At 42.6% G+C, this 22,954-nt stretch overlaps 1 protein-coding gene across 1 annotated transcript in view; it reads left to right on the top strand.

Moving 5' to 3' along the window:
• The window catches only part of DNAH9 (dynein axonemal heavy chain 9), a gene marked incomplete at its 5' end in the record, with an annotated part of 330,910 nt that overhangs the window by 202,165 nt on the left and 105,791 nt on the right, over window positions 1-22,954 (top strand). The window contains 3 exon segments of the mRNA XM_014590899.1: window positions 10,051-10,476; window positions 18,821-18,940; window positions 20,810-20,998. Of these exon segments, the coding sequence (XP_014446385.1) occupies window positions 10,051-10,476; window positions 18,821-18,940; window positions 20,810-20,998 (735 nt within the window).

Genomic DNA, 22,954 nt, shown 5'->3' with positions numbered 1-22,954 from the left:
TGGCATAATGGCTATGTCACTGGACTCTCATGTAGTCAACTGCAGTGCAAGTCCCAGACCCAATGGCTTAAACTCACAACAGGCATGTGTGCGTACGTGCCAAAGATCCCGAGAGGAGAATGGAAGAGAAGAAATTGCAGCAGCATGGCTATCTCCCCTAGGGGGGTGATTTCTCGCTTTCTGTCTGTCTCTCTCTGTCTTTCTGGCAAGCGCATGCACCCCCTATAGCAAAACCTCTAAAAAAAAAAAAAAAAGATTGTGGAAAAAATACAATTAAAATATGAATTTATTGTAGTGCAAAAGGTTTTGAAATCCATGCCTATTTTTTTCCAAAATATACACTTTCCATGAACTTTTTAAAGACTCCCTTGTATTATATTAACAGCAATAAAAATTGAAATATTTCAGGAACTTAGTAACCCAGAGAAAAGCTGCACAAACTGCCTGGCTAAGTAGGAAATAGAGAAGAGGAAGGTCATGCAAGAGGTACTAGAAGGATGAGTATCTTATGAGATAGAGATATAGCGCAAGAAAATAAAACCTTGAATTAATCGAATTCATGAATAGTGGTGTAAAACTTCTGTATAAAATGCTAGTATGTCAAATCCTGCACTTTATCCAAGCAATAGCATGCCACTAACTGATAAGATTTATTCAGTATATTCAATATTTCAAAAGAGAAAAACTCTATTGTCACCTTTGAAAAATGTCAAAATAGGTCAGTGAGAGGCATTGTGGTTTAGGCACTGGCTCCCACATGGCCAGCCAACTTCACAGTTTAAATTCTGGACCTAGTAGCTTGAAAAACACACCAAGCATATGTGCGTATATCCCCTAAATTCCAAGAGGAGAATGGAAGAGAAGGGATTACAGCAATGCCATTGCCCTGGGGAATAATTTCTCACTTTCCCTCTCTATCTTTCTCTGATGAGCACATGCACCCTATGAGGAAAAAAAAAAAAACGGAAATATCAAAATGCTATTTTAACACAATGCAACACCCATTCACAAATTCTTGGTAAAGTGGAACTTAAAACACATACAAAGGCAAGAAGCAGGGGGAAGGCAATGTTCCACGATATTGAGGCCACATGGGAAGGTACCAGGTTTGCATCCTGAGGTCTCTCTGTACACTCCTGAAACACACATATGTGCCCATGATCCTGGCTGGCTAAGGCTGGCAGTGGATTGAGCATGAAAACTCCTTTGGGGATGCCTGTCTCATCTCTCTCTCTGTATCTATCTCTCTCTGTCTCTTTCTCTGTCTGGAGAGCACATATTCCCTCTGGCAATTAAAAATAACTTTCCAAATTCCTACCCAATTAAATAATAAATTTAAAAAATCAATTGTAAGAATGTTTAAGGGACCAGCAGTTGGCATAATGGTTATGTCGCTTGACTCCCATGTAGTCAACTGCAGTTCGAGTCCCAGACCTGGTGGCTTAAACTCACACCGGGCGCATGTACGTGTGTGCCCAAGATCCTGAGAGGAGAATGGAGAAGGGATTGCGAGGCCATCCCCCCTCCGGAGGTGATTTTTTGCTTTCGGTCTCTCTGTCTTTCTCTGTCTTTCTGGCGAGTGCATGCTCCCTATAGCAAAAATTTCCAAAACAACAAAAAGGAATGTTTGAAATTGTTGATTAATGTTGAAGTTATAAAAATATAATGTTTTTAGAGATTTTTTTCTATAGGGCGTATATGCTTGCTGGAGAGAGAGAGAGGGAGAGAGAAATAGAAGGCAAGAAATCACCTCCTGGGGGGATGGCCATATTGCAATCCCTTCTCCTCCATTCTCCTTCTAGGAACTTGGGCACGCACGCACATGCACCCAGCATGAGTTTCAAGCCCCTGGATCTGGGGCTTGAACCACAGCCATACAGGAGTCCATTATGCCATCTGCTGGTCCCTAAAAAATATAATTTCTAAAAAGGGAAATTTTAAAGACCCTTTGCAAAATAAATTACAAAATGTGGGACCTACAGATAGTGTAATAGTTGCATTGCTGGACTCCCACTTAGTCGACCACAGTTCGAAACCCTGACCCAGCAGCTTAAAACACACTGAGAGTGTGTGTGAGCATGCCCAAAATCCCAAGGGGAGACTGGAAAAGAAGGAATTGCGGTGTGGCCATTCCTCATGGGAGGTGATTCTCGCTTTCTGTCTCTCTGTCTCTCTCTGTGTCTTCAGAAAGCACATGTACCCTATAACAAAAATCTCTCTAAATAAATAAAATATCCATGATAATCACTTTGAAAATATATTTTCAAAATACCAACCAAAACATAAGGTGCAAATAAGTGTAAAGAAATTTGTTGAAACTGTGAAGAAAACCGCACATTTTTATCAAAGGATATAAAAAAAGATGTGAATAAACAAATATATATATATACCAAGTTTATGTATTGGAAGATTAGATCTTTATAAGGATGTATCTATTCCTCTAATTTATTAAATTTATTAAATTAAATAAAAGTCTTATTAGAGTCCAATTTTATTTTTGAAATATATGGCTCTAATGTCATTAAAAGTTCATGTCCTTGGTTGGGGCCAGCAGGTGGCATGGTGATTGAGATGCTGGACCACAGTTTGAGTCCTGGACCTGGTGGCTTATTTTCTCACTTTCCCTCGCTCTCCCTTTCTGATGAGCATATGTGCCCTGTAGCAAATTTAAAAATAGTAATAATTATGATAATGATAAATAAATTAAAATAATTGTTTTTTTAAAGTTCATGTCATTTAACCAACTTTTAAAGATTTAATAACTTAAATGTTCAACAATACAGAGATAAATAAATTATATACCTCTCCCTTTGCAAAAACTGCATTGCTTATTTAAAATCATGTTCTACAAAATCAATGACAAGAAAGGGCTAAAAGGTCATTTTCAGTAGAAGAGCAGATTCAAAAATAGTATAAATAGTGATTTATATTTATATGTATGAGTGTGTATGTGTGTATGTATACACGTGTACATACACTGTGTGTATGTATATGAGAGTAAGACAGACTAAAAGAAAAAAAGAAAGTTGCTAAACTAAATACACCAGAGCATAATTATTCTTGTTTTTACTCTTATTCTTGCTAACTATTCCACAGTAACTATGTACTGTTTTGTATTTTGGGTTTATGTGTGTGTGTGTGTGTGAGAGAGAGAGAGAGAGATTTTTGCTATAGGGTGCATGTACTCGCAGAGAGACAAAAAATGAAAAGTCAGCCCCTAAGGGGGATGGCCATATTGCAGTCCCTTCTCCGTCAGTCTACTGGCAAGATTTGGGGCACACACACACCTGTACCTGGCATGAGTTTCAAGCCACCTGGTCTGGGACTCAAACAACAATCAATCATGTGGGAGTCCAGCACCTTAACCACTATGACACCTGCTTGTCCCAACTGTGTTATTTTTTAATAAATGGATAGTTTTACTTTATAAAACAGTTAAGAATAAGAAAAAAAGGAAAGTGTAAAAGAACTAGAAAACATCTCGCAAGTTTTTAGATCAAGTTTAATGTATGTAAAAGGCCAGAAGCATAGACACAAAGGAAAATATCATTTAGAAAAACATTCCCGGAGTCAGGAAGTGGCACAATGGTAACACAACTGGACCTTCTGGGAAAGGTTCTGGGTTCATGTCCCAGGACCTCCCTGAGCATGCTGGGCACACACATGCCTATGATCCAGATTAGCTAAGACTAGGGGTGGATTATGGCATGGGAACTTTAAACATCTGTAGATCACAAAATAGCATAAACAGAAATGTGAAAGAAATTTGCAGTATCTATGAGAAAAGAATAAATATCCTTCACATATAAGAAACTCTGATGAATTGTACTAAAAATCTCTTCCCTTCCCTCATGGTCTTCAACCCATCTACTCTTTGCCCATCTCCACCCTTTTCTGTGACCCAAGAGACTTAACTCTCATGGATTGTACCAATGGACTTCCTTTGCCCTTTAGCTTCCTGTGACCTTTGGCCAAGATGAACACCAGGAGGTGATTGGAGTCAGAGATAGAGCAAGATTCAATGTTCAGTCCTTTGGCCCAGGCTGCCCTCAGCTGCAGGCTGCAGGCTGCAGCACCTGTAGGATTCCCCAGAGGACACTTCCTCCAGTTCTGCCCACCACTCTCCCCTGAATCCTCAGGCCCAGGGGCGGCAATGGCGCCACTCTGGCTTCAGCCACCTCAACACTACCAGCCCAGGGTAAGGTACTCTCTCAGGCTCCTTCAATCTACACAGTTATAAATAGTTCCTTTAGTTAGCTTTCCTCAAAACAGCTGGTGTGTTGTATCAGCTCTCTGCCTGTAGGGACCATGACTAATACAGTAATCAAAAAGAAAAGACAAATAGCCCAGCAGAAATGTAGGCAAAGGTCAAGAGCAAACAATTTACCAAACAAGAAATTCAAATAGCTTTCAAACATGAAGAAAAAGAAAGTGCAGCATCACTAGTACATACATACATACATGCACATATATGTGTATATTCATTAAACCAGTGTATCCCATTTCCAGCCCATCAACTTGAAGAAAGTCAATGTTACCCAAGCGAGATGCTGAGAGTACACATAGACTCTTCTAAACACTGATGATTGGAATGAAGTTTTCTGGGAAATAATCTGATAATACATACAAAGAACACTAAAAATGTTTCTATTCTTTGGCCCAGCAGCTTCATTTCTAGGAAGGCTACCCTTAAGAACTAATCTAAAGTTTTCAGAAAGGTATATATAGAAGAATGTTCAGCAAAGCATTATTGTTAGCAAGGTAAATTTTTGTAATGACTGAGGTTTCCAGAAATTAGAAGCATTTTATAGTTCATCTCTCTGAAGAAATGTAGACTGGAAGAAATCTTGTTTGAGAAGAATAATTAGTGGCTTTTTCTCACATCTTTTCTTTTTTAAATTATCAATCACTTCTATTTATTCTATCTCTAAAATATGCCTCTAAACCAATCATTTCTCACCATCTACATTGCAAAACCCTGGGCCAAACCATGCTCAGTCTCCTGCCTAGACAACCACAGCAACCCTCCTGTCTATTTGCATGTACCCACGCCTGGCCAGACAAGACCACAACGAGTTCTCAAAGCATAAACCAGATCCTTGTATTCCCTGCATAGAACCCTTCACATCTTCTTACTGAAATTAGAATGGAATCCAAACTCCTTTACAGTCCTCCAGGGCCCCCTGTGGGCTGGCCATGACGGCCTGTCCTGACCTTCCCTACAGTCTATGTCAAGGCCAACCCTGTTCCTGCCTTGGCCTTTGTATTTGCTGACTCATCTGCCAGGAGCGGGCCCCCTGCGGTGCTCCATAGAGCTGCATCTCTCCCACCATTTATATCCCCACCCAAGAGTTGATTCTCAAATGACTTCCCTGGTCCGCCTCGCTAGCTAACCTGGTACCAGCACACCTCAAGAATTCTCCATTCCCATCAGCCTCTGTGGGCTTTTTCTCACTATTGAAAATACCAAAGATTTATTTCTTTGTTATTTCTCCCACCTGAATAAGTGAAAGAATATTGACTTTCTTTTTTTTCTTTCTTTCTTTTTTAAGTACATTTACTTCTTCCACAAGCAAGAAAGACAGAAAGAGAAAGGGAGCCAGGGAGCCCCAAAGGAGTCTGCATGCAAACAATCCACCCTCAGTGTTGGCCGGCCCTGAGCCACTGGCACATGCATGCCTGGCTGGTTCAGGAAGGTCCTGGACATGAACCTAAAACCTTCCCATGTGGGTCAGCCTCACAGAGCATCGTGTTTTTACCACTTTGCCTACATCTGACACCCACCTTTTTTGCTTACCGTTGTATCCCCATTACTCCAAACAATACCTGACACATAGTGTTTTGTTTTGTTTTAATTTGTTTTGTTTTAAAGAGAGGTTTTTTTCTATAGGGCACATGTGCTTGCCAGAGAGACAGAGAGAGACAGAGAGACAGAAAGAGAGAAATCACCCCCCAGAAGGATGGTCACGCCACATTCTCTTCTCCTCCATTCTCATCCTGGGACCTTGGACACGCATGCACATAGGCCCGGCATGAGTTTTAGGCCACCGGGTCTGGGATTTGAACCGCACTTGTCTATGTGGGAGTCCAGCGACATACCTAATACATCATCTGCTGGTCCCAATGCCTGACATATACTGTTTGCATAGGCATTTGTCCAACGTGACACACATTTATCCATTTATTTATTCACTCAAAAAGACTTACTGGTGCCCTTTCTGCACCAGCCCCTGTTCAGGATGATGTTCTACATCCATGAATGGAGATCCTTGTCTATGGAAGGTATAGTCTAAGACTGAGAGACTGGAAGCATAATAAAAGGGAAAATTCCAGAGACAAATAAGGAGTACCAGAGATGAGCAGCTGGGGAGAGAGAGTGGGAGGTGGCAGGAGATTGCAGCATTAAAGAGGGTGACCTGTGCAAGCCTTCTTGAGAAGGAGAAGTTTGAGGAAAGCCTTGGAGAAGAACAACCACCAGGCAGATCCCAGAGGAAGAGCTGCTGAGGTTAAGGCCACAGCTAACAGCAGTCCCAAGACACAAGCAGTGTGGAGCCGAGTGTGCCTGATGTTTGCTCACTCTAGACAGCATCTGTTTCTTCTGAGAAATGCTTCTTCCAACACTGGGTTTCTGTTAGTTGTATTCTATTTGCCTGCCCTATGGTAATTGGCTTGAAGCACCATGCCTAACTAAACAAGCTCATTGCCTAGGGCTTTGTAAATTTGTACTGGCACTGGAGAAAAAGTCTCTTTCTCTTCTGGTTGCAAAGCTGAGGATATGAGCTGACTTGCCAGCACATATTTGTTCCATTCAATTGTTCAGTGCACTTTTTTTTTTTTTTAGGTTTTTGCTATAGGGCATATGTGCTCACTGGAGAGACAGAGACAGAGAGAGGAAACGTGAGAAATCACCTCCTAGAGGGGACAGCCATGCCTCTGTTCTTTCTCCTCCATTCTCCCCTCAGAGTTTTGGGCACACACACACACACACACACACACACACACACATATATACACATACACACAGTGTGTGTTTCAGTCCACCAGGTCTGGGACTTGAACTGCAGTCAGCTATGTGAAAGTCCAGCACTTTAACCACCACGCTACCTGCCAGCCCCTTCAATGCACATTTTGATGAGTCCCTGCTGTACACCGGTGTCTGTTCAAGACACTGAGGCTCCCATGGCTAACAAGCTACATGGATTCCCTGTTCTCATGAAGAAGAGGACTACAGTAAATCAGCAAGGAAAACTGATCATCATTTCAGTTTGCAGTAAGTGCTCTAAAGCAATCATTATGGTGCTAGGATAGGAAGTGGAGGTCAATGGTAGAATCTTTTGGAGTGAAAGGTGTTCACATTAAAATCTTGACAGTTGAGATATCAGCCATGGAAATGGCTTGGGAAAAAAGTATTTGGGTAGAGGTCCTGAGACGGGAATAAACTGCAAGTCACAACCCTGAAAGGGGCCCGGCCTGGTGGCATGACCAGTAGTACACTGAACTGCAGTGCTGGAGGCCCCAGGGGCATGGCCAGTAGTACACTGAACTGCAGTGCTGGAGGCCGCATGGGGCATGGCCAGTAGTACACTGAACTGCAGTGCTGGAGGCCCCATGGGGCATGGCCAGTAGTACACTGAACTGCAGTGCTGGAGGCCCCATGGGGCATGGCCAGTAGTACACTGAACTGCAGTGCTGGAGGCCCCATGGGGCATGGCCAGTAGTACACTGAACTGCAGTGCTGGAGGTCACATGGGGCATGGCCAGTAGTACACTGAACTGCAGTGCTGGAGGCCGCATGGGGCATGGCCAGTAGTACACTGAACTGCAGTGCTGGAGGCCGCATGGGGCATGGCCAGTAGTACACTGAACTGCAGTGCTGGAGGCCACATGGACAAAATGCAGGTTGGAATCCCCAGGTTCGCCTGAAAACAGTGCAGGGATGTCTGCTCATGCTCAAGATCCCGAGGCGCTAGATGGCTACAGGAAGGGGGTTGCTGCACGATGAGGCTCTTCGGAGGGTGCTTCCCTCTTGCTCTCTGGTGCACATGCATATGCCCTATATCATGAATAAAATAAATCAAATCAAAAAAAATTTTTTGAACGGTAGCAGCTGTAGCTAGAACATAGAGAGGGGAGAGAAAGTGATCCAGAGTTAGTGAGTTAGGCTACGGGCCTTGCAAGGTGAGGAAACCGGTGTGCAAAAGAGAATCCAAAGCACAGGGAGACACAGAAGCAAGAGAAGGGCCTGAGAGTTCTGCAGACATCAAAATGCAATTCCGCTCATCCCTACAGCCAATGCCATGCCTACCCTTCCCAGATGTGTGAGTTAGACAAGTGGCCCATGTACTTCAGCTAGGCTTTACATTATTAAAGCCAAAAGAACTGTGATTAATTTATACATGAGGACTTCAAAAAGTCCATGGAAAAGTGGAATTAATATACGAGTTTATTTTGGTGCAAAAAATTTTTAAGGCATACATAGCTTTTTCTTAATATGCATTTCCCATAAACTTTTTGACAATCCCTTGTAGATATATATGAAAATGGAAAAGACTAAAACAAATTTCGTTGAAATATTAGCAATTATATGTCTGGGTTATAGAATTCATTTTCCAAATCATACATTATTTTCTTTTTTCTTTTTTCTTTTTATTGCCAGAGGGCACATGTGCTTGCCAGGGAGAGAGAGAGGGACAGAGGGGAAAAGGAGAGAGTAGGCCTCAAGGGAGTATGATCATGCCAAAATCCCTTCTCTTCCACATTTCCATTCTGCTGGGATTTGGGGCATGCATGCACACATACCTGGTATGTCTTCAAGCTGCTGGAGCCAGGACTCAGACCACAGTCTACTATGTGGGATTGACTCCTCGCCTAATGACTAGACCATAAGGATAGCTCATCTTTATACAGTTTTCTGTATTCCTAATTCAGTCTATTGAACATGCTTAATGTATACTATTTTTTAGTTGTGGAGAGGTTTCTTTCTTTCTGTGTTTTGTCACCTTGCCCCCCTGTCACCTGACAGGAGACACTGCAGCAGGTGTGCTAGCATCCCTTTGCTTCCTCCATTCCTCCACTCTATGATGGGTTGACCATGACCACACATGGTACCAGTTGTAAGGACAAATGGAGGACTCTTCTTGGTACTCCCATTAGAAACCAGAAATTATCCCCCTTGTTTGTGGGTACTCAGGTTCAAGAGCACTTCCAATTAATTTGGAAAAGGTTCTAAGTTTTGATGCCAAGATTTCCCCTCACTTACAGCATCAGCCCCATAAACAAGTGGTGTCAAGATCACAGGTTTCTTGTTGGGTGTCAAAGCAAAACTTCAGACTATATCCACATGCATTTCTAACACAGTTTCCTGTGCAGATTAATGGGTCCCACTGTCCCGAATTCACAGATAAAGGCACCAAGGCCTAGAAAGTCTCAGGGATTTGCCATGGCCAACCCTTTTAGCCTGGTCTTTCTGGAGCAAGTAAAACTTGGAGCAAAGGACAAACCTAAGACCAGGCAGAAGCAGCTGGCTGGCTAGGCTGTGCCCAGCTTTCTTTCTGAGTTATTTCTTGGCAGAAAATGCCACTTTGCTCTCAGGACAGTCAAGTATGGTTAGAACAAGCTCATGGAACAAAGCATTTTAATTAAAGAAGAAAATATTAGTTGGGTTACAGTGCTATTCTCTTCAATGCAAGATGGAAATTAATTTATAATAACCTTATCTTTTATTCATGGCACACTGCATATTTCAGAGTATGTTGGCGTCCTTATATTTTTCAGCCGAATGTGAAATAATTGTGTGTTTCTAATGGGCTGTGAGTTGAAGTGCTGAAAGAACATAGCCAAGTCCCAGCTCACCATTCATGGAAGTCGGAAGCCACGGGGGAGCAGCTTTGGTTTCCTTTTGATGAGTCATGATATTTAACATTCAGTGGGCTGCTGCAGGCTTCAAAGCAGCCCTTGCAGATTGATGGCTCCACAGCCTAAGTCCATTAGTGGCCGAGGACAAAGGGAGCCCATTCGTTTTCCTCTAATGACCTCCTTCTCTCTTCTCAGACTAACTTGACAGAGCTGAAGTCATTTGGCTCCCCGCCACTGGCCGTCAGCAACGTCAGCGCTGCGGTGATGGTGCTCATGGCCCCCAGGGGCAAAGTGCCCAAGGACCGGAGCTGGAAGGCTGCTAAGGTCACCATGGCCAAAGTGGATGGCTTCCTGGACTCACTCATCAACTTTGACAAAGAGAACATACATGAGAACTGCCTTAAAGCCATCAAGCCCTATCTACAAGATCCCGAGTTCAATCCCGAGTTCGTGGCCACTAAGTCCTATGCGGCCGCAGGCCTCTGCTCCTGGGTCATAAACATCGTGAGGTTCTACGAGGTGTTCTGTGATGTGGAACCCAAGCGCCAGGCTCTGAACAAAGCTACCGCAGACCTCACAGCTGCCCAGGAGAAGCTGGCTGCCATCAAGGCCAAGATCGCTGTGAGTAACCAAGAGCCTCCCTGACCCTACCTGCTGGCCCCTAAAGCAGTCACCTCTGCTCATTGCCCAGTGCCAAACATTAAGATTGATAAAGAGAAGTGGGAAACCAAATTTGTATTGAAAGTCTCACTTTTCAACAGAAATTTTGTGGGTTTTCTTTATGATTTTGTTTGTTTGTTTATTTGCCAGTGGGCTTATCTGTATGCATGAGAGAAAGGGAAAGAATGTGAGAGAAAAAGAGAGAGATTGAAAGAGAAAGCACCCTTCAGTGGGACCTGGTCACACCACAATCCTTTTCCCTCCATTTCTCTATCCCATCAGGATCCTGGGTACACATGCCTGGGCCTGGCATGTTTTTCAAGCCACCAGGGCCGGGATTCACAACCATAGTCAACCATGTGGGATCCAGCTCCCCCCGTACGGTGCTTAACCACTACACTATGGGGCTGGTCCCATAGAGACAACTTTTTAAGTATCTTTCTCCAACACTGTGTAGGCCAAAGGAGAAAAATCCACTAGACTACTAGTTTAAAACTTGGGTTCTAAAATATTTTCTCCTTTCTTCTGAGGGAAGAAAAGATGACAGACATGTATTACAGATAAACAGTGTTGCCCATAAAACCAACTTCTTTCTTGTTAGTCACAAATGAATTTAACACTTTCATATAATAGATAACTAAGAACAAAAGGTGGACATTTTGAGACCAGCAAATGGCATGGCATCATGGTTATGTCAGTGAACTTTTACATGACTGACTATGGTTTGAGTCCCAGACCTGGTGGTTTGAAACTCATGTCAGGTGTGTGTGCATGCATGCCCAAAATCCCAAGAGAAGAATGGAGGAGAAAGGATTGCAGTGTGGCCATCCTCTCTGGGGGGTGATTTCTCACTTTCTGTCTCTCTGTCTCTCTAAAAAGCGCATGCATCCTATAGCAAAAATCTCTCTAAGAAAAAAGAAAAGTGACAGCTAAAGCTTCAAAGACCTTTGCAACCAATCTCTATTATGAAAGAAACTAGTGTAGCAACCAATCTCCTCTCAAAATGTTTGCTCTATAGGTCTACTTGAAACAGGTGCCGATAACCACAACAATGGCCCCCTTCAAAGAACACCAAGTTCAAAACACTCTAACATCCCCGTTCCTGCTTTTGGGTGGGGGGCAAAAAGACCTCCTGATAATTTTCATATTCTTTAGTCTCTTCCGGAAAAGTGTAACAAAAACTGCATTTTCAAAGTTATTTTAGCTAAAGGAACAGTTGGTGCAAAGGAAAACGTTTTGAAAATGTTTATACCTTTTCGGTAGCCAACATTCCCATGATGAGCCCACTCAACCTGCGAAAGCAAAATATCTTTTAAATACTTGGCTACCTTAGGAAGGCACTTCTTTTCTGCCAAAATATTTTCTGAAAAAAAAATTATTCTTGCTTTTAACAACCTCCTCCCCATGCTTTGCTTATACTCATGCCAATCAACATTCCAAGAATGTGGACACTTCCTACTACTAACAGGAAATGGGCTGACACTCATCCTTAATATAGACACCTATGTGGGTCCTATAGCCACTGAGGACATTGCTAGCTTCTATAATCACTCTCTCTCTCTCACACACACACGCACACGCACACACACACACACACACACACACACACACTCACCTCATTTTGGGGATGTTTGAATAACTCCAAGTAAAAAATGTTATATTTAGGATACATAAAGTGGGAGGGAGCATATTTCAAAACAGATTGTATGATACAATTTCATTTTGATTATATAGAATGAAAATACATAAAAATGTCAACAGTGGTGGTCTCTGGATGTGGATTTTGGATTTTTTTATTAAATTTTGTGTCTTTTCCTATAATGAACATGTATTAATGCTACAATTTATAAAAACAAGAACAAGCAAGACATTTTCATTAAGCATGTAATTGCACACAGGATAAAATATCATATACTAGAGAAGGACTTCTAATGAGAAGCAGCAGTCCCCTTTGGATTCTTTTATCAGAATCAACTTATTATTGTGGCCTCCTCAGAACCTGCTACCTGGTGGCTTAACTGTGTTCTATTTGGTTCATGTATACTGTTTTCAAGTGATTTAATTAACTGCCAATATTTAAAACAGAAAGCAGTTTTATATAAAGATCTGATTTCTGGCTCATCTAAAGATAATCAAGATTCCCAAGCATTACCTGACCCTGGAGTTAAGCAGAGGCCTCTCATTTAGACAGATGGCTTCGTTGCTTTTTGCCATAATCCCATCAGCTCTTACATTTTTCAAGACTAGACTCATCCGGCTAGTTTACATGATCGTTCTGCTCTCTGCTAATTTGACTTTCTGACTTCTGTCCATGGTACTCCTCTGGTATCTTTCTTGATGTGTCTTAGACAGTTGACTTCCTGCTAGCTAGCAGAGGCTACAGATTGCTCCTCCCATGTCTCCCCAATACATGGCAACTAGTTTTAGTTGACAGAACCTTAGTTCTTGTTCTGTCACATAGAGGTAGCTTCCTTGGAGCCCTCAGATTTCCAGGTGAAGCAGCTTATTTATTTTTTTATTTTATCTAAACCATTGGTCTAAAAAATTATTTTTTTCTTTTTTTCATAACCAAGGTATTTAAGATAAGCAACTTCATTACAATAAACCAATAACTGTTCTGTATGAAATTACTTTTATGTAAGTATCCTTCATCTTTTTAAAAATTTTATACATTCAATCATTATACATCATTACCACTTATAAAGTAAATTTACCCGACATGAATATACGTCACACCAGTCCAATTGAAGATACCATACATGTTATCAACAGATAATCATCCATTTCTGTGTCCCCTAAATGTCTTGGCTCTCTATTTTCTCCTTGAGCCCTTTCTTCTCACTCTCTCCCTTTTCCCACTCTCTTCCCACACTGTTTCCAGTATTTGTAACCATTTTCCATATTTCTATATCCTCTGATCTTTTAATTTCCTCCGTCGAGTGCGGACAGTCAGTCTATATTAAGTAAAGATATACAATGTCACTGTTTCATAGCCTGATTTGCTTCACTCAGCAATAAATCTTTCATATCCATTCACTTTCTATCAAATGCTAGGGTCTTGTTGTTTTTTTATGGCTGAATAGTATTCCACAGTGTATATGTGCCACATGTTTTCATTCCATTCATCTGCTTGTAGACATTTGAATTGGTTCCATGTCTTAGCAATTGTGAATAATGCCACAAAAATATAGATGTGCAAACACTTTTCTCACTGAGCATTCTCCTACCTTTGGGTAGATACCCAGGAGTGGAATTGCTGGGTCATAAAGTAGTCCTATTTGTAGATCTTTGAGGAGTTCTATTTGTAGATCTTTGAGGAGCTTCCGTATTATTCTTCACAGTGGCTAGACCAATTTACATTCTCACCAACAGTGTAGGAGAGTTCTCTTTTCACCACAGCCTTGCCAGCACTTATCTTTTTTTTTTTAATCTTAGCCATTCTTTCTGGGGTTAGATAGTAACTCATTGTGGTTTTGATCTGCATCTCCCTTATGATGAGGGATGGTGAGCATGTTTTCACATGGTTTTTGGATATTTGTATGTCTACCTTAGAGAGTTGTCTGTTCAACTCATTTTCCCATCTTTTAATTGGGTTGATCTTTTTTTTTTCAGGTAAGCCCCTTGACTTCCATGTGTATTCTGGTTATCAGTCCCTTATCTGAGGCACGAAACTGCTTATTACCCTTACCCTTCCTTCTTCTCCTTTCCTTCTACGTACTAACTTCTGTTATCATTACTCAGCATTCTTTTTTGCTTTGTAATGGCCAAGACTGAAAACATTACATTTTCTTCTGTAAGCAAAATTAGGGGTCCCATGGTCTGTCTGTCCAGGAGTTGATTCAAAGGATTGAAAACCTCATGGTGCCAGACTGGTTTAGCAGGAAAACATAACATTCTACAATACTAATCCACATCCACAGACCATGATCTGGATTTGAGTCCAGAGATCTCCACTAACGACATCAGGTACACTTGTGCCCACGATCTGGGGCCGGCTGAAACTGGGGGTAGATCACGGCAGCAAGATCCTGTCAATGTCATGTCTCTTTCTCTTCTCTCTCTCTCTCTCTCTCTCTGAAAAACTAGATAATATGCTTTTCAAAAAGTTGAAAAATTTGGGACCAGCAGTTGGCGTAATGGCTATGTCGCTGGACTCCCATGTAGTCGACCATGGTTCAAGTCCCGGACCTGGTGGCTTAAACTCACGCCAGGCATGTATGCATGCATAACCAAGATCCTGAGAGAAGAATAGAGGAGAAGGGATTGCAGCATGGCCATCCCCCCTGGGGGGGTGATTTCTCACCTTCTGTCTCTGTCTCTCTCTCTGTCTTTCTGGTGAAAACCTCTCAAAAAAAAAGAAGTTGAAAAAAATCTGGCCAGCCGAATGGTATTGTGGTTAAGGCAGCTGGATGCTACATGGCCATGTGTGTGCTTCAAGTCCCAGACCTGGCTGCTTGGAAAATACACTATATGCATGTGTGTGCATACCCAAAAGCCCGAGAGGAGAATGGAGGAGAAGAATTATGTCATAGCTATCCCCCCTAAGGGGTGATTTCTCATTTTCCCTCTCTCTCTTCCTCTTTCTTTTTCCCTGTCTGGTGAGTACACATACCCTATAGCAAAAAATTGTTTTTAGAAAGTTGAGAAAAATCAATAAATTCCATTTATATTCTGTGAATATATGTTGTCTCTATTGTTTACAGCAGATCTAAGTGGTATGCTATAATTACATTTTCTTTTTTATACGACCTCTTTTTCCCCCTGGAAATTTTTAATAGTTCATTATTTAATTTTTATTTTTATTATTATTGCTATTTTAATTTGACCAGAGAGAAAGAAGGAAACTAAGAAAGCAAGCTGCTGAGTCCAGGACTCAAACCACAGTAGGCCATGTTGGGGTCCAGTGCCTTAACCACCATGCTACTGCTGGCCCCTACTTTTTTTTTTTTTTTCTCTTCCATTAGCTTTGTTTTGTTTTTTTTTGTTTGTTTGTTTGTTTGTTGGTTTTGAGAGGTTTTTGCTATAGGGCATGTGTGCTCTCCAGAAAGACAGAGAGAAAGAGACAGAAAGTGAGAAATCACCCCCCGGAGGGATAGTCACGCAACAATCTCTTGTCCTCCATTCTCTTCTCAGGATCTTGGGTACGCACGCACACCCATCTAGCATGAATTTAAGCCACCAAGTTCGGGACTCGAACCACGGTCAACTACATGGGAGTCCAGTGACATAGCCATTATACCAACTGTTGGTTCCGCCTCCATTGTTTTTAAACTTTCCATTCAACCTAGTATTCTATCAAATCCCTTTCTACTCCCAAGACATTTGTACCTTGTTCAGAGTTCAGAGTTCTTGTTACTGTTGGAGAGTAAACAGGTGTCACTGTTTTCTTTCTTTTAACAAAAAAAGTTTTCTTTAATTATGACAGAGTGCATGCATGTATATGTGTGTGAAAGAGAGAAAAAGAGAGACGCACATTCTCGACAGAGTCTATTTGCACTGAAATCTCCTTCCTCATGTTTTCCAGCTTATCAGATCTTGGGCATTAGCCCATGTGCCCAGTGTACCTCAGGCCCACCAGGCCAGCGATTGGAACTGGCTTCCTTAAACATCGCTTTACTGCTGCATCACGGTTCTGGCCCTCGATGTTTTCTTAAGTCATTTCCAATGACTTCTGAACCCTCTGCCTTCTCCCTCCTCGGTTTCTTCTTTTATTTTTCTACAACTCTTTCTCAAAAGTTTTTCAGAAATGTTAAAATCGTGGAGTGTCTTTATTTTATTCTTAAACCAAGCATAATTTTGCTGAGTATCAAATTCTGAGTTGCTAATTTTGTCCCTTAGTACATGAATGCTTTATGTTCTTGTCTATTGAAAAGTCTAACAAATGGTCAAGGTTCCATTCCTTTGTATATGCACTGCTTTTCCCCCTTTCTGGAAGTCTTCCAACCTTTCATTTATTCTTCAAGTCTGAAATTTTACATCAAATGCTTAGCTGTCATTTTTTATTCTTTGCACTTGGCATGTCGAAATTTATTTGCTTCAGTCCTGGAAAAGTATTTTGTGTTCTTTTTTGGTGATATTCTGTCTATCTTCTTCTCCCCAACCTCCCCCACCAAAGTTTATTTTATTTCCTCCATCAGAGAGAGACAGAGACAGTTCCTGCACCGTGATCCACCCCCAGTCCCTTCCAACCTGGATCACGAACACCATGCTCAGGGAGACGGCTTACTCGTGTTCTGTTTGGCTCATGCATAGTATTTTCAAATGATTTAATTAATTGCCAATAATAAATTGCCAACCAGAGCTTTCCCATGTGACAATGCCACTGGATCACCATCTGGCACCCTGTTTTCACTTCCGTCTTGTTTTCTGGAATGCATATTGGTCAAATATTGGACCTCCTACGTTAGTCCTGTATTTTTTATGTTTTTGTCACTGTATGTTTTATTATACTTCTAGATTTTGTCACATTCCTATTTTTTAAGAGAGGTTTTTGCTATAGGGCACATATGCTTGCCAGAAAGACAGAGAGAGACAGAGAGACAGAAAGCGAGAAATCATCCCCCAAGAGAGGATGGCCACACCACAGTCCTTTCTCCTACATTCTCCTGTTGTGACTTTGGGCAAGTATGCACACATGCCTGTTGTGAATTTCAAGTTGCCAGGTCCAGGACTTGAATCACAGTCGGCCATGTGGAAGTCTGGCGACATAACCATTACACCGTCTGCTGGTCCCATTCACATTCATATTTTAACCCTTTCCTTGAATGTATTTTTTTTATATTTACAATAATGACAATTTCCATAAAAGCTATTTCGTTGTTGATATTATTCTTTTATAAAATAGCACTCTATTCTGGTTTAATGATGAAACATTTATAATCTCTCAAAGAAACTAATTGTGGAAGATTATAACTTCGTGGTAGTTTTTGTTGCCAAATATTAACTATTTTTTTCCCAGATTATTTGTTTCTCCTCCTTACCTTAATCTAGCCTTTTATTAAATATCTTCTTGTCCTTTCATGTTACAAGAGTAGCAATTAAAGCTGATTACACAGCTCTGCAGGCAAGGACCAAGCTGGTCGACTGGTAGAATTTGTTTTGTAAGATCAGATGAGTTATGCTGGATGCATCCTAAATGTTAAAAAGGGTGTCTTTTCTCTGCCGCTGTTGACTCTCTTGCCTGAGGACACAGATGCCTGGCAAACTGACCATGTGGGTGGAGACAGGGGGTGAGGGATCAGTAGATTTCCTACTAACCTTTCTATTTTCACCTCCCCTTGATAACACCTGACATTTCCAGTTGGGGAGGGAGCTCTGCAGGTTGATCAACTTCCTTTTTGGTGAACTGTGAGCAACTACAGCTTCAGGTCCTCTGCATTCCTCAGACGCCTCCATGCCTGCCCCATCAGTATTTTAGAGATGTCATGGGAAGATGAGGAGGTACATAAGTGTGGCCAGTCTGCCGTCATTAACTGGATGACTCACTACCTGCTTTTTGAACTGCTGGACTGTATAAACTTGGCCCGAAATTTCTTTCTTTTGTTCTTCAATAATGAACAACAAAGCAGCCGACCCTTAGAGTGGCACAGAGATGAGATGCATTTGGAGGTTTCAGTTGTGTGTCTGTGTGTCTTTGTGAGTGCAAATATGTATTCCAAGCGCAACAACAGCTATTCCATTCTAAATTCTTAATGAATTCAGGAAAAAAATGAAACTATATCTTTTTTTAAAACTTTCTATACTTGTGAAAATGGAAAAGAAGTGATAAGGTTAAGTAAAAGTGAGCTTGATCTCATAGGACCTTAGAGCAAAGGCAGCACTTAGGTTTCCGACAGCCCAGCACCAGAGTAGCTGCAGCAGACAGTCAGTATCCCTCTCAGGCTCACCCCGGAGCCTCTTGACAATAGTCTGCTTCCCCTTCCTTCCATGTGTTTCTGCTTTCACACTGTTTTGTCAGGCTGTTGGAACCCACTTTTCCTTGACACAAGGAAAGGAGGAGTCCATGCACTCCTCCTCTTCCGCTCCTCCTCCGGAACACCTTTAGCTCTTGACTGAGGCGCTGGCCTATGGAAGTTCAGTTCTCTCACCTAGAGTTGGGACACCGTTAGACTTGCATTTCCCACATCAAGCTGAAGTTCCCCTCCCCAGGATTTCCCCAGGGATCATCCCTATTTGGCTTCTGGTCCTTTAAAGCTCCCCTCCAAAGCACCTCCTTCAGAATCACCTCCACGTGAATCTCATCTTGCAAGGATAGGAGCTGACTTGATAGGAATTACTGACAGCCCTTGTGTTCCTTTTTAAACAGCACCTTAATGAAAACCTGGCAAAGCTCACAGCCAAGTTTGAGAAAGCAACAGCAGACAAACTCAAATGTCAGCAAGAAGCTGAAATGACCGCCGGCACCATCTCCCTTGCCAACCGCCTGGTGAGTGTGAGCCTCTGTGGGCCGAGCTTTAATTACGTTAGTGGTGCTTGTCAACTGCGGCAGAGATGCAAAATAGATGAACAGAGCTCGCAACGCTTTGACTAGGGGGCAAATATTAAAATGTGCTGGGATGCAGGGACTGAGTCCTGAGAAAAGCATGAATGCATGCCCTGGTCCAGGCATAGAGTTCTTTTGTAGAGCTTATGGGGAGGGGGTAGCCCAGGATGTATCAAGTAGCCCATGGGAGACATGCCCTGACTTACATATTCATGTACTGGCCTCAGGAAGCATTAAAATTCCTGTAGTTTGAGGCAAAATTAACAAACCCAGAGGAAATAATGCTGCGTGAAATAAGCCAGGCCCTGAAAGACAAATACTGTATGTCCTCACTCTTTAGCAGAAGCTAGAAGATTCAAATGCATAAAAGTATTAGAAAGAATGTAATGTTGGATACCAGAGGCAGAAACAGGAGAGGGATGGGGGGATGGGAAAAAGATGGTTAACAAAGACAAGAGTGCGTGTCAATAGTGAAATGGGGTATAGAATACTGTAGCGCAGGGAACAGCAAGGGACGTAGTAGTTAAGGCACTGGACTTCCAAATGGCTGACCCTGGTTCGAGTCCCAGACCTACCAGCTTAAAAACCACTGGGCATGTGTTCATGTGTGCCCAAAATCCTAAGAGGAGAATTGAAAAGAAGGGATTGCAGCATGGCCATCACCCCAGAAAGTGATTTCTCACTTTCCCTCTTCCTATCTCACTCTGGTAAGTGCACACACCCTATGGCAAAAGCCTAAGGGTGAAAAAAAAAAAAATAGCACAATGAAGTAAGGAAACTTGGTGATAATTCAATATCTATTCCAAAATAACCAGCAGAGTGGATTTCGAATGTGTACAACATGAAGTAATGACCAATGAAGGAGATGGTGTATAATTGTAACCTGACTTAACCAGCACACATTGTACACATTTGGAAAAACCACACCATATCCAACAAATACGTGCAAATATTATATGTAAACTTGAAATTACAATACAAATTAATCTTTTTTAAAAGAACAAAGCTAGCATTTCATAGATCAACTCTGAAAAAAAGAGCATAAGGGGTTAATCCTAATGCAGAAAACTAAGCTCCACCATGCACCTCACAGCACCCTGTGCAAAGAATGGTTCTCTTCTGGGCCAGCCAGGTAGGATCCATTCTGCTGTCCATGGTCCTTGGTATAAACTCAAATTTGAGGGCACTTCAAAAAATTTACAGAATAATAAAGGTATGAGTTTATTTTGATGCAAAAAATTTGAAATCCATGCGTAGTTGTTTCATAATATGCATTTCCCTTGGGCTTTTTGAAGATTCTTCATACTTACAGTTATTCAAACATTGACTTAATTACCATGTCTGCCTCCCCACCCACTGTGGATTTTTTTATAGGCACGGGCTTGATTTTATTTATCTTCATTTCCCCAGCATTTGGGGAGGAAGCAGGAGAGATGCCTCATTTTCTAACACATCTTAGGGACCAGGCATTGTGCTAAGTGATTAGCATGCACAGTCACAATTAATCCTCTGGGCAGTCCTTTGAGGTGGGTGGTTTCACTCTCCACACACGGAAGGGGTAAGTTTGGAAGCCTGCATTCAAAACCTGTCATCTTTCTCCAGCCCACATAACGCGTAGTACAGAACAGGGCTTGTTCACTGAAATGTCAGCTGCAGCCAGCCCAAGCCTCCATTGATGGAAAGGGCTGTGTAAAAGATGTTCCGAGCCATCCTGCAGTGGAACCGGCCATGCGTGTTCTCCAGGACTGAATCCACAGCCCCATAGCCTGTGATATGACACATCTCCTCCCCTCCTTGGCCTTGGAATGGCAGGTTGGAGGACTCGCTTCTGAAAATGTGAGGTGGGCCGAAGCCGTGCAGAGCTTCAAGCAGCAGGAAAGGACGTTGTGTGGCGACGTGTTGCTTATCACGGCTTTCATTTCCTACCTCGGCTTCTTTACGAAGAAATACCGGCAGAGCCTCATGAATGGAACCTGGAGACCCTACCTGAGCCAGCTGACAGTACGTAAGGCCAGCCTTTCCCGACCACACTGGGTGGGCATTGATGAGATCACATGACAGAAATAGCTCGGATTGTCCAAGGCCCTCTTGCACACTTTCCCCTGCCACCCCCTGAGCACCAGGCATTGAGACACCCATGTCTTGCCATATGCCCTGCAGTTTCCCCTGCCCTCTGGGCCATCTAAGGACAGTATCTCACCTCTGAGTCAGGCCCTCTGTGGGAATTGGTCCTGCCCAAAGCTGGAAAACCTGGGAGACACCGACAAAATCCTGTGGTCTCTGCCCCAGAGCCAAACTTCATATACACAGTCAGGGAAAGTTCCTTCTCCCAGACTTTCTTTTGTACTTTGTCACTGGGCCCACAACAGAATGTTTTGTAGCCATGGCTCAGGCCACCCTTGAGGAAACAGCTTCGTTCACGTTTGTCATGCCTCATGTTCGTGAGCAGTTGCCTGGACACTTTTCCCATGGGCTGTGCAGCTGGTCCTCTCCATGTAAGCGGGTTGGGGTTTTGCCCCTAATGCTCCCTTTCTGCCCAGCAGAATGAAGTGGTGGAAGTTCTAGTCCCTGAGAAAGGAATTCAAAGTCACACCTAAACCCTGTAGTCAGAATAATTCCTAAAATTCTCTTGGCTCTTTCACATTGCCCATAGTCCCCAATCACAAGTATTCACTGCATATTGGTAAGTGGCTTTGAGTCCATTTCAGTGACGGAACTCAAGTTTGGCTCCTGCCACACGAAGGCCGATGCTCAAGAGGTACGTGTTGAGGAAAGGTAAGGTAGCGTTATTCAAGAACCCAGTGACCTGGGAAGTAGCAAACTAATGTTCGAAGACATTCCTGAAGTCACTGACCAGGACAGGAGACTTGAAACAGAAAGAAGCTAAGGAGAGTGGGGAAGGGGGTAGGGCTGTGTGCTCTCCTGCACAGCCACAAGGAAGCTCGTTGGTGCCAGCTCTGCTATGCACAGGGTCACTTCATCCTCAAGATCAGCATCTCTTCCCTCTTTGTTTTTTAAGACAGGTGTCTGCTCTCTGGCTGTGGTTTCAAGGCCCAGCTTCTGTGAAAACGCAGCAAAGCCATGATTAGCTATTTTGCTACAAGCTAAACAGTGAAGCAAGATCAGTTAGCAATAGGGAAGGCAAAGCCTATGGATTCCTCGTCGGAGTAATTGCTTTTGAGCACATACAATACAATGCATGAGAACACAAAGGGAAACCCACATGGAAGCAAACCGGCTCCGAGGGCTAACCTATCGGGTCATGTTTAATGTGGAGTGACTGGTTCCTTCCCGTAACTCAGCCCATGTTCAGCACTTCCCACACACTCCACTCCAAGGTACAAAAGATGTTCAAGATCAGGCTGCCTTCGGCAAGTCCAGGGGCCAATTGAAAAGATAAGTTTCATAAAAATCAGCCATGAGGGTCCGGCAAGTAGTGTGGTAGATAAGATGGTTGGATCCCACATGAATGACTGTGCAGTTTACATCCTGGATCTGGCCGCTTGAAAAACACACCAGGCACATGTACATGCACACCCAAATTCCTGAGAGAATGGCGGGGAAATGACTGTGGCATGATCATCCCCCCAGGGGGTTGTTTTCTCATCTCTCTCTCTCCATTGAGCTTGCATGCCCTATAGTGAAACTTGAAAAAATAAATCCACTTGCTAAGAGTCAGAACAAAAGCTTCACAAGACACATTAGGAGGCTGTATTCCAAAATCCTCTTGTACAAGTATTCTTCAAATACAAAATGTACTTTGTATGTGATGATTAATTTTCCATATCTGGTCATAATATCCTACTTACCTGATGACTTACTGAACAGTGCTTTTAAAACTGCTACTGTTACAGTGGGACCAGCAGGTGGCATGGTGGTTCAAGTGCTGGAACCTCCCACATGGTCAGCCATGGTTCAAGTCCTGGACATGGTGGCTTGCTTTCTCCTTTTTCCTCT

Source organism: Tupaia chinensis, unplaced genomic scaffold (assembly GCF_000334495.1).
Source record: "Tupaia chinensis unplaced genomic scaffold, TupChi_1.0 Scaffold000495_1, whole genome shotgun sequence".
Classification (NCBI taxonomy): Eukaryota; Metazoa; Chordata; class Mammalia; order Scandentia; family Tupaiidae; genus Tupaia; species Tupaia belangeri.
Note: the sequence above shows the minus strand (reverse complement) of the source record. Positions and strands in the feature narration are given on the sequence as shown.